General features: G+C 42.6%; 1 protein-coding gene across 1 annotated transcript in view; it reads right to left on the bottom strand.

Moving 5' to 3' along the window:
- Window positions 1–204: 204 nt before the first annotated feature.
- The window catches only part of LOC139924442 (aryl hydrocarbon receptor-like), a 37,507-nt gene continuing 25,316 nt past the window's right edge, over window positions 205–12,395 (bottom strand). Inside the window, exons 4-11 of the mRNA XM_071915455.2 lie at window positions 9,128–9,217; window positions 7,438–7,558; window positions 6,986–7,113; window positions 6,501–6,703; window positions 5,217–5,326; window positions 4,030–4,171; window positions 2,149–3,925; window positions 205–2,055 (exon numbers count right to left, since the gene is read on the bottom strand). Of these exons, the coding sequence (XP_071771556.1) occupies window positions 1,948–2,055; window positions 2,149–3,925; window positions 4,030–4,171; window positions 5,217–5,326; window positions 6,501–6,703; window positions 6,986–7,113; window positions 7,438–7,558; window positions 9,128–9,217 (2,679 nt within the window). The 3' untranslated portion in view covers window positions 205–1,947. The remainder of the gene's footprint in view (window positions 2,056–2,148; window positions 3,926–4,029; window positions 4,172–5,216; window positions 5,327–6,500; window positions 6,704–6,985; window positions 7,114–7,437; window positions 7,559–9,127; window positions 9,218–12,395) is intronic.

Here is a 12,395-nt window from a genome sequence, read left to right as displayed (position 1 = left end):
AATGTTCTATCTTTGAGATGTAGAACTTTTCCAAAATTATAAATCAAGCTTTTATTCTCACTGTCAAATCATTTGCCCAATGGACCCCAACGGCCCTATTTATGTGCTTATATTCCATTGTCTTTTTCCTAATTTCCCCACAGGGATCAATAAAGTTTCATCTTAACATCGACTGTATGAAGAAATCACGCAACATAATTTAAATCATTGCACATATATTTATTATGAAAAAGAATTAAACAGTTGGCAAAGGGTGGTTTGCAACATATGGTATAGATTCTATCTCTACTTGGCTAAATACAAGTGGACTATACTAAACTGTATAGCTGTGGAAAAAAGTGTTTACAAAGCATAGAATATGGCAGCTGTAGCAGATAAAGGAGCGTAAAACGAAAAAATATGACATGGCACGAATAATAAGTGTTTCGCTCAGGATTTAGTGGCTAGGTGTATCGAAGGCACAGTTGTGACAATTTCTCTATCAAACATCGAAGGCGTTTTGTTTGCCGTCCGTAATCGAGCACAATGTGCAAGCAGGTCAAGGGAAAGGAGGCCATATTGATCTGTGGGACAGAAAACAAAGGGGAGTTGTGTCTTCTTCACCCTCATACAGAGAGACCCGCCAAATATGGCCAGTGACGGGAATCAACGATGCGTTCTTATTGATTGATTCCTCTATCTGGGTCGTCTGCTCAGGCCCTTCCCCTCTTTCTCCAGACAATCTCTAAGTGTCAAGGCCGCCGGTCTACTGAGTCTCACATATTTGGACACTTTTCAGCTGTTTTACAAGCGAGAAAAGCACAAGCAAACGTGTAGAGTTATAGGTTTGTATATGGCTCAGAGTGTGTGTATAATACCAAATAACTATTTAGAAAATATGAAGGCGTCATAGGAAAACAAACAGGAGGAATACTATCGCCATTAGGAATGCACAATACCAATATGGATTGGGTGATGCTGAGAATTTATAATCAGCGATACCAGATTTGTTTCTTCTTCATTGGAGATCTACTTTGCTTCAAGTTGCTTTGTTTTGATTTGCGACATGTTAATTGTTGGTCTCAGATTTTAGTATTTGGGAGATCGCTGCATCCCTAATTGCTAAATATTCTCTATATGCTACTTATAAAATTGTTAAATTGCAATGTAGCTTACATAGATAAACACATGTCACATGGTATTGCATTCTGTACATATTTGAGGATACAATTATTTGAACCAAAGCAAGCCTTATTCAGAGTCTTTTTCCTGGAACATATCAAATACAAATAATACAAACAGAGAATTACAAATTATATTTATACATTGATATGAATCCTATTTAAGGGTTTCATTCCAAAATGCTATGTATATATTTTTCCGGAAAAAAAAATCAATATTTAAAAAATACAGATAATTTCATCTGCAACAATGACACCAACTTGTAAACACAACTGGGTCTGATTACTTCCGGTAATACTCCACAGTGAGTTGTACTTTGAATTTTTCCAAATGGTGGACATTTCATTTTGGAATGAAATTATTACATGCAATCGTTTTCTTCGAAAAGATTCTGTTCTCTTCATGCATTTAATGCATTTAAATCTGGGAAATGTGAATGTTCCTGGCTGAAAACGTGGAAGTGAAGATGTCTGGATTCCCTCATGAAAGCGTATTCCTTTGGTAATTTGGAACTCCACCAGTGTCTCTAGCTGGCTCAAGCTCCATCCTGGTAAATGCACTTGTGGCTTTATACTTCATTATCACTCAAGACTGACAGGCTACTGCTTTTATACAGTATAGATTAGACATAATAATATATGAGACGAAGCAATATAAAAATATGATGATAGTTACATCAGGATAAGCATATAAGTCTGTGGATAAGCGCTGATACAGGCTAATCATGCGTTTCGTCCTTCTCTTGCTCTCCGTTCCTCCCTCTCAGGGACAGGATTTGCTGCATCTTTAGAAGTTGCAACAATTGGTTTGGGTCTGCTCGGAAAAGTACATATTTACATCACCAAGAGGAGCTACAGCAAGCAATCCATTGCTTTCAGCGGGGAGGCTTGGATTCTGTTGAAAAAAAACAAAAAACGGTGAGGATACAAAGTTAAATCACAAAGCACAGACTTAATGTTGCATACAAGGGAAGGGGAACAGGGTTACCTGTGTCTGTTCGCTGCGTTCCAGGTAGTGCTGCATGGCCAGTATGTCCTGTGGGGAGGACATGTTGGGCTGGAGGGGGTGAGATGGGGGACTGATGCTAGTGTTCTCCTGGATGATGGCCGACGTGCCCACCACAGGCTCACTTCGGCCCCACTGGTAATAACAGGAACCTTGAGGAGGACTCTGATCCAGAGGGGCGTCATTCCCCCTCTGGCATGAAGAGCCAGAGGGAGCGAGGCCGCTGCCATTAGATAGAGGGAGCGAGCGCTTGTCAAACATGCAGCTGCTGGGAGGAGCCGGCTGGCCATCTGCCAGTCCTCCCTGTTGAGTGTGGTTCAGTCCGTTGATACTCTGTGGCCAAAGGCCAGCAGGAGGGAATCTTTGGCTCGATGAGGGTTGGCTGTGGCAGGCGGGCATCGCCTTGTATCCATTCTGCATGATGCTAGCGGTGGGCAGCTTCTGCTGCTGGTTCTGCTGCCACTGCTGAACTCTGTGGTTATTGTGCGTTTGAAATGGGGTGTTTCCTTGCAAGCAGCCTGTGGGAAAGGGAATGGGAACACTATGTGTGGTAGATTCAGTGGGGGAGGAAAAGTCATTGCAAGGAATCAGGGACGGCAAATTGTCCATTACACTGGGTGCTACACTGTTTGGTTGCTGAACAGAACTCTGCAGCAGCTGTCCATTTGCTGCCATTGAAGGAGCTTGCATGCTGTTACGAGGACACTGCTTTAGTTGGTTTGACTGCGTCTGGCCAGGAATCCCCATGTGGCTGATGGATGCTTGCCCACATGAGTCAAATGGGACTGAGCCGTTATTACCTGAGGTAACAGGGAGAGTGAGCTCTGGGAGCTCTATCGACGGGCTGAAAATGTCCTGAAGCTGCAGCTGCTGAAGGGAGGAGAGGCTGGTGTCAGTCTGAGGGAACAGGGGACCATAATGGGAGAGTTTCTGGGTGCTGAATATTTGAGCAGGCTCTGCCAAGCTTTGCCCTACACTCACTGGTCCGTTGTTTGTACCCTGCTGCCGAGCACAGAGACCATTCACTGGAGAGTGAGTGTGGTTGGCACTCGGCCTCTGAAACAACTGTGGCTCACACAGTCCTGCGGCTGAGGGCTGCGCCTCCTGACCGAACGGCTCTCCTTGATTATTGTTGACTGCTGCAAGGCAGGTGGGCTGGCTGGCATTTAGATTAGCCTCACCGCTCTTCTTGAACAAAACAGTATCCACGTAGGCAAATATGTCATTAGTGAGGAGGCTGTCCAGCTCAGACCTGGTATTGCTCTGTTGATCGTCCTGACTTAGTCTCTTGAGGGCATTTTCCCACTCCATCAGCTCTGCAGCATCAACCTCCAGACTCTGCAGCGCCGCACACAAGTCACCATCTTGCGCCATCTTCTCCAGGGTGTCGATCATAGCCACCACCGACTGTTCGGCCTCCTCCTTCACTACAACTGGGCCATCTGGGTTGACGCTAGACCCGATGGCCTGCCACGGGTCACTGGGGACGTTGACCAGGGCCCGGCTATCCATGAACACCTGATCCACGGGTAGCGGGGTCTCCACCGCCTGGGTGTAGATCGTCTCGTCCTGCCTCAGGAAGCATCCCAGCAGAGAATCGGGGTCCACGTCCTCCTGTCCCTTGTTGAAGCTGCTGCTGGACTGAAACTGCGTGAGATCCAGCGTGGGACCCTGCTCGTAGAGGAGAGCCTCTCCTGTGGCAAAACTGAAGGGAAGCTGCAGTCTCCTTTGGCGCAGATGGTCCTCACCCTCAGCGTTGCTGAAAGGAGCCAAATAGAGGGCACATTAAATTATAGCCAACAGTGACAGACCAGGAAGCTGACTGAGCTTGATAGTAAAGTAATCAAGGGATCACACACTCACACTAAAGGTCTCTGACGTGCGATGATGAAGTCAGGTCTTCCTCCTTTGTAGACCAGCTTGGCGTTGGACTGCACCCACACCCAGCCCTGCGACTTAGTCAAGAGCCTGAACGCAGTCAGACCGCTCTCTCCTGTTTTTATCACTGTGATAAAAAGAAAACACACACACACACACACACACACACACAGTCAGAGGCTATTGATGTAGCAGCAGTAAATGTCTCTTTGAACAACAATTCTTAAAGGAAACCTTGACATCTTAAATTTTAGCCTGTTATTTATTTCTCCACCATACACTGTGATAAAAAAAGGTTTCCGCACTGTAATCTATACAGTAATCTGTTAACTGAAAACAACTTTTAACATAGGAGAAGGAACATGAAATTTCATGATACAAAGCTGAAAATATGTTTGTGATTTCAGCTGAGAAGTGACATTCAGAACAGTCTTTCCTCTTTTGCATTGCTAGCAAGATTTAGCTTGGGTCATCACACTTCCAGTGATCACAGCTGAAGTCATTACAGTGTAGACGCAAGAGACAAGATGGACTAACTGAAAGTTAGGATGCTCCATCAAGTTTTCAGTCTGCTGTCAACTGACAAGACAAAGACTGTCTGAAAGTACTGTAAGACAGCTTTGCCTTACAGGTGACACTCACAACACACCACACCATGTGTAACAAGATCACAGTGAAAAACTCCAGTCGCTATATGGTTAAATGTTGTGTTTCAGTCTTAAATATGGTTTCAGAGGTTATAAAAGCAGAACTGGTTCTCTTTGCACTACTTTTCTAGTGAGAAATGGTCTTGGTTGCTCAGATGTAACTTTATTGGGTGTTGATTTGTTGTTTGTTTACTCTTTAAGCTTATTTGGGGATGAAATTGGTCTTAAATTTTAATTGATCTGGCATTAAAAAGGTCTGAAAATGTTTTAAATTTAAGTTACAGAAACTTGTAGTCACCCTGTTTGGTTTGTTTTTTGCTTTCCATCAGAAATAAAAAGGCATTTGTTCAGTCATAATTGTCTTCATTTCATTTCAGATTTGGCTCAAAATATCATGATATCGAACCATGAACCCAGTATCATGTGTCAAACTGAACCGTTAGCTGAATGTATCATTACATCCCTACCAAGTATCCTATAATATTAACATGTATTGTGACAACAGAGGTGAAAGTGTCAACATACTGCGGATGTGGTTGTCGGCGCAGTACATCATATCAGCTGCGTGGATGAACTGGTAGCCGGAGCCTCTCATACACAGCTCAATCTCCGAATAGCCCAGAACAACCTTCCCCCTGCAGAAAGACAAAAGAGACGTTTGTGTTGTTGATATAAACTTCAGTTAGCAAACATCAACCTCTGGAGGAACATTACAAAGATCTTTGGTCAATATAAAATGAGTTTTCAGTAGCGTATGAGAATATGACACTGGTCAAAACTGCCTGAAAATTCTATTAGTGACACAAATTAATCCATTTTAAAACTAAATGCATGTGATTATGAAAGTGCTCATATCTCCATGGTAATTTAGGCAAGCTTGAGAGGTATCCTAACTTGTTAGAAGTTGCCAACAGATGGCATTTTGAGGTCTAGGATTTAGAAATGTGTGTTGCAAAGCACAGTGTCTGAAATTAATTTTTTGGCTCACCTGCCAAGGGCTGGTGAACAAAAAAACAAAACATTACCTGTCAAGAAAAATTTCCACTAGCTGAAATAATCAATAAACATTTTTCCAAAAAATATGCCTCCAATTTTCAATGCCAATTCATGTATAAAATCATGTACTGTGTGTTAATTTAAAACTTGCTCATTCATATAGCGGCCCAAGTATTTAATTCATTATGAAGTGCAACAAAATTCAAATTGCAACAAAGTATTTTGAAGCTCAGCAGTGTCAAAGTTTCATAATTGGCAAAGACCAAAGACTATAACCCAGGCCTACAAACGTTATTGTCTTAAAACGTTTACTGACTGATCTATCCACCAAAGACAAGAGAGACTTGGCGCCTGGTAGGTGATGATTTCAGACCCTGGATGTGCCCATATAGTTGGATAGCAAAAATTACACATCAAATTGAAGAAACCATATCATGTATACCTAAGCAAAGAATTTTTCATACAATGTCAATTTCAATTTCAATTTCAATTTTACTAAGACTATTTGATTGGTCAACAGAGAAAAACTAGTGCACTTTGCCACATTTCTCATGTCGTAAAAAATGTTAAAGTGATAAATCGTGAAATTCTTGTTTTTTTATTTTGTCTCCATCTTTGATGCTAAGCGCTCATTGCTGCCTCTCCAGTCCTACTTTGGCTAAAATATTTGTCTCTTTCAGTTTGTGTGCTGTTTTTTTTTCTCCACCTTTCTGCGCTGGAGTACTTTGCTATGGATTAAAAAGAATTTTGCATGAATCAGCCTTTTATGCGGACAATCCCTCTTTATCATGACCGGCTATTGTGGTTCTTCACCTGGTGTCGATGCCTATGGGAGTGAAGTCCAGCTTGTGCTTGGTTTGAAAGATGAGCGTTTTACTCCTGATCTCCAAAATGGACGGAGGCTGGACCGGCGTAGCAATGGTGAACAGAGCCAGCTGGGGCTGGATGCACGTCCCGTCATCACTCAAAATGCTTTGGCCGTGCAGGTACTTCAGTCGCCCGTGGAATTTCATGGCCTGGTTGGGGGAAAAACAATTAGACAAATGATTTTAATATATATCAATATATTATTGTTAACTTAATTGTGATACCTTGGTATAATTACTGTAAACAAATGAGATGATAGTTGAACTGTAGCCTCTATCTCACGCCCGTGGTATTGTTAGTGTTGTAGAGGCTGACAGGCTTCTCAGCGATAGCCTCCCTTGATTACGGTAATTATACTAATGTCTCAAAATGAATGTGATAATAATTTATTGCTGTTAAAATGCTACATGTACTTTATAATGTATACCAACCAGGAAGCCAGAGGAGTTGTCCAGGAGGCAGCGGAAGCGACACACAAAGCTCCTCTCCAGGAAGGAGGAGTTCTCTGGGGGAAGCTGCTCAGGGTTGTACTTCACTGTCTCACCGCCACTTTGGAAGACTGAGAACATGGATATTATAATTATAACAAATATTATACATCAGAGACCTTTAGCCAAGTCAGAGATACATGGATTGGACTAATGTAAGCGCACTTGCTTAAAAAGTGACAAATAAATATTGTGGGCAAACTTATATGATTAAACATATAATTTACATATGCAATGCAATGAGGCTTTATTTTGTTGACCAGCACTATTAGGCAGCTTTCCACTCATTGTGCATGGTTGGTGAATAGCATGGCTTTCTGATTTGGTCATTTTGGTGATATGGCGCACTCTTCCCTGTGCAAGAGAGAGTTCTCGCTCTCCTCTACGTTACTTACCATCTTCTCCTTGATCCGTGCTAAAGGGTGTGGGGTTGAGAGCAAAGTGGAGCTGCTGTCTGAACAAGGCCCTGTCGTCAGTGTGGATGAGCTCATACACACTCTGGTGGACCACATCTGACTGTAGGGAGAGGAGAACACGGTAAGCCCCCTTGACAATGCTTCATCAAAGGGTCATTCGCGTGGAAATCGTGAAATGAACACATACCACTATATCCGTCTGATAAAAAAGCATCTTGGTGTGCGCCCACCGCAGAGGAAGAAAAGAAAGCCAGTTCCGTTTATGAATTCTTGAAAGAGCATGTGTGCTATTAAACAAAAAAACCCTCTAGCCACAAGCCTAGAGTCGGTCCTTGGCTGGCCAGAGTCTGGTTGCTACTGTAGTCTTCTGGTTTCTTGGTACGGAGAAGTGAGACTCACCACAGCTCATTTTCACAGCTCAACAAGAGGTATTATGTGGCTTGTGGTCAGTACCTCAGTGGACTGGCTATTGGAACCGTTAAATAAACATCACTTTGCCACACACACATTTTTCAGATGAAACTCAATCCTTTACTTCCTGTCAAAATGCATTAAATAGGAAGATATTTCATTGTATATTCACAGAATCATAGCTTAGAGTAACATATTACAAAGTTACTCAAAGCTGTTCTGATTTGTCTCAGAGAGTTTGTGAGTTAGTTTTAGCTGCAAAAGTTTAAAGGTTGTTTAACAGTGATGTCTGGTCAATGTTTTACTCATGAGATGGGGAGGAACCCATGACGATGGTTTCATAACATACACCCTTTGCTTGATCCTTTTAGATACAAGGGACCACAAACGTACAGTGAGTGGTGCAGACACTGAGCTAAATCCTAACTTGGGGAATTTGCTGGGTACTTATGTTTTTTTTTTGTTTCTTCAAAAGACAAGTTCCTGTTTTGCAGATCACTGGCTCTACAGTGTACATTACAGCAACAGTGAGAGAAGATGAAAGCCTAAGCCCTGACATCGCTTTTTTATGGGCTTTGCGAACCAGTATAGATGCAGTAGAGATAATGAAAGAAAGTATAGATAATGGGAACCACATGTGCTACGGTACAGCGGATTCTAATATTCACGGTGGACTATCCCTGTGAATAAACAATGAAATCTCCCTTTGTCTATAGAAAAAAAAGCTTTGATTAGGATATGCTCCTGCTGTAATTACCGAAGGAGAAGCAAGCGCAACTGCAAATTTTCTACAAGACATTTCCTTCAACGCCTGCCTATTTTGGTTAGGTAACAGGTGGTTGAGCCGCAAACGCACTTCTTTGATGATAAATGAAAAATTGGACGCATCCCAAGTTTTGCGCTGGGCTATGCTCTTCGGGGGCCCTGTTTGCGCTGATTAACAACAAATGTTGCCCTTGGCTTTTAGTCCAAGAGGGTTATTTCTCAAAGGAACTAAACCATCTAGAACGTAGAATTCAACAAAAGCCTGTTTCATCCACCTAATGCAGGAATTTACTGCCACTCCACTGCATGGTAATCCATTTCCTGAATTCGAATGCTCTCATCAATCTAAATGACGGAACATAATTTGGGTTTTTTTGTGATGCCGTGAGACACGCCAGTGGAGAAGCAGCAAAAATGGCTTCAGCCTACAAAGAGATCTACTTATGTGTCGACGAGGTGGAATTCAAGACGGGCTAGGATGCCAGCCTCTTACCTGATGGAAGCCCAGGTAGTCTTGGACTGTAGGAGAGGCATAGAACACCGATCCCTCTGCAGTGACCACCATCACAAATCCACTTAGCGCCTGGATGGGGAATAGATGGTAGGATTTACAGTCAGAGGCACTCATAGAGGTATGAACATATGTGGCAGCATGTGCATAAGCATGATACTGACATACACAGACCAAGTAGACATGAACACACTGTGGACACATGCACAAATACACTGCAACTGTGACAGACACACACAAAAACACTCTAAGCACACACACATACACACACACACACACCATGTGCAATAATCTCATTATAAGACAACAACCAGCTGGATTAGTATATCTTGTGTCTTTGACCTGCTTTCCAGTTTTTCAGAGTTTTGCATTACATTACATTCACCGAGTATAAATCCTGCAACCAAGATGCTGCCGTCAACTGCTGCTTCTCACAGGTATTGCATGATGATCACAAAAGGCTTGGCCGTGTGAGAGGAAACCCAAACACGCCGGTCTTTTCGAAGTGTGAAAATGTACCTGACACATGAGCGTGAGTAAACATGGTGCGGGGCGCTCGGTGAGCCTAGGTTTGGCCTTGGCAAGTGGCACCGGGACAAACTGTCTCACCTGTCATAACTTCCTGCTAAACGGATAGGCCCGGATTAGCTCTAGCCACCAGATTAGCGCACAAACAAACAAGGTCTGACTGTTCATCTACACACCTACTAGCCTGAGGCCATCTGAGGGTCGATCAGCCTGTGTGACTTTTTCCTCAAAAGTGCTCAGTGATGGTGTAATGTGTAAGGCCGCATTCACACCAAGCACTCCACTGGTAATAACAATAATCTTTATTTGTATAGCAGCTTTGAGTTTACCGAGCACTTTACAGACAAAACAAACATGTAATTTGCGATACGCTGTGACCAGCTTGGCACTAAATTGACTCGCTTGGAATTAGAGCCCGGAATCTTTGGCTTATCTATGCTTTACCACCTGAGCTTAACTTAGTAATGCAGTAGCCAGGCTCATAGAGTCTTTATATGCCACATTGGCACATGTGCAGTAGAGTTTTTCAATTTTTTTGGGAGCATCTGACTGACCGACTGACAGCTGCTGGTCACAGCCAAAAAATGACAACATATAAAAACAGCACATAAAAACAGGACAATAGTAGTCAATAATAAAGAAGTCAATAATAAAACAAGAACAAACAATTTTAAATCTGAGAATTGTTTCAGTAAGCAATTTGTGACCTTCAGGAGAGCAGTCACAGTGCTATGGGTGAGGTTATTAAGACATCAGGTGAGAGAAAATACATTTCTCTACAACTTTAGATAAAAAGGGAGTTTAGAAACAGGTCTAAAAGTATTTAAATTTGTGGGGTCCAAGTTAGATTTCTTAAGTAGGGGTTGAAACACTGCATGCTTAAAACTGGATGGGAAAATTTCAGAGAGCTGTTAATATTTAAAATGCTAGGGCCCACAGTGGATATTTAACCTTAGCATTTATCAATACACAGGATATGATGTTAATATCCCTTGTGCCATAATCCAAGGTCAGCATTCCTATAGAGGCCCAACTCAGCGTTTAACAGAATGATATACTACATTTCTGAGCCTGAAATCTTCATGACTGATTGGGGGTGGGGGTGGGGGGGGGGGGGGGTGCGCCATTGCACCATTGCACCATTTATTACTATTTACTCCTAAACCGTGCCCACGGATTAGTAAACCATGCGCACAGATTTGTAATATCTACGTTGATAACATCAAAGAGGGACTTTTAGTACAGTGAGCCATAACCATTATACACAGCTTGGCATACATATAGTGAGCTGTAATAGCCATTAGGCACCTAGACCATATGTGAACCATAACCATTGATTAATCACATCAGTAGGTCTAAGTGTTTTGGTGACAATATGAAACCTATTTACTCCCTATAAATCATGCTTGTAGAAAAAGCATGTTAATTAAATTTTATATGCAACTCTGTGGGCCGCTGTGGTGTCCCTGTTTGACGTTATCAATATACATATTACAAATCCGTGTGCACGGTCTACTAATCCGCAGGCATGGTTTAGGACTCCGTGCGCACTGATTACTAATTCGAGGGCACGGTTTTCTAATCCATGCGTACGGTTTACTATTCCGTGCGCATGGAGCCGTGCGCGGTTTACCAATCGGTGCCCGTATGGATTTCCACATCAATTATTTTTTTCTTACCAGGTGACCCCTGGGGAGCTGAACAGCCAAAGCAATGCCACATTTTTATACTGAATGGCGATTGTAAATTGTTAAGACAGATGACATTGCTGCTGGAGCGACAGCTAACTGTCGCTCCCGGTGTGGTCAGATATCGGAGTGCGCGCACAGCGGCGTTGTGTCTGGGATTTACCTCATGTGGAAAGAGCACTTTCTTTCTGCTGGTTGAGCACACAGTGCAGAACAAACACCCGGTTCCCTTCATTTGTCGCACCAAGTGTCAAACGGTTTCCCGTCTCCACCCGTTTATTCAATCCATACCTATCGCCGTTTGTTTTTTACTCCTGTCTCAGTGACGCGTGTATCTTCATCAGCTTTCATAAACTTTGTTTCCATATTTCAGCTGTGCTACACTACGGAATCGGTGCTACATTGTGATAGAAAGTAGCTTGCTGTTCATTGGATAAAAAAAAAACTTGCTCGCATTCCATTGGTGAATGTAAAATATTGCTTTGCTTCGTTGAATATGATTGGATAAAACGCATCAAAAACAAAAACCCACGTGGAGTGAGTTTTTTTTTTTTTTTTTGAAAATAGTTTGTGAATCTAAAACGTCCATATGCCGGAAATCCGGCACCTGGCCGGAGGTCTTTAAGCCCTGTATACTACCATACCAATGAGTACTATAGAAAACATCAGGCTACACCGTCATAAATCTACAGCACCATAAGACAGGCAGCGACATTCACCAGCTACCTACTCTAGCTTCAGGGTGAGTGAGTGTAGGCAAGTCATTGGGGTTATGAAGTGGGCACCTTCCTTCACCGATGTTTCGTTGAATTAGCACCCCCCTCTTTGCCCAGACTCAGCAGACCCAAGTCCACTACACTGCTATCACTGCACCTTTGTTACCAACAACACTACTTTACATCACACACTACCATCAATATCCCTTTCTATGCAGAATATTAAGTTACACACGACATCTAAACCCTACCAAGTCACAGGAATATATTGGAAACAACCCCAAAACGCAAGGGTTTATGGGTATAAGGAGATGGATG

The sequence above is a fragment of the Centroberyx gerrardi genome, chromosome 10 (assembly GCF_048128805.1).
Source record: "Centroberyx gerrardi isolate f3 chromosome 10, fCenGer3.hap1.cur.20231027, whole genome shotgun sequence".
Taxonomy (NCBI): domain Eukaryota; kingdom Metazoa; phylum Chordata; class Actinopteri; order Beryciformes; family Berycidae; genus Centroberyx; species Centroberyx gerrardi.
The sequence above is the reverse complement of the archived record's forward strand: the minus strand, read 5'-3'. Positions and strand labels throughout refer to the sequence as shown.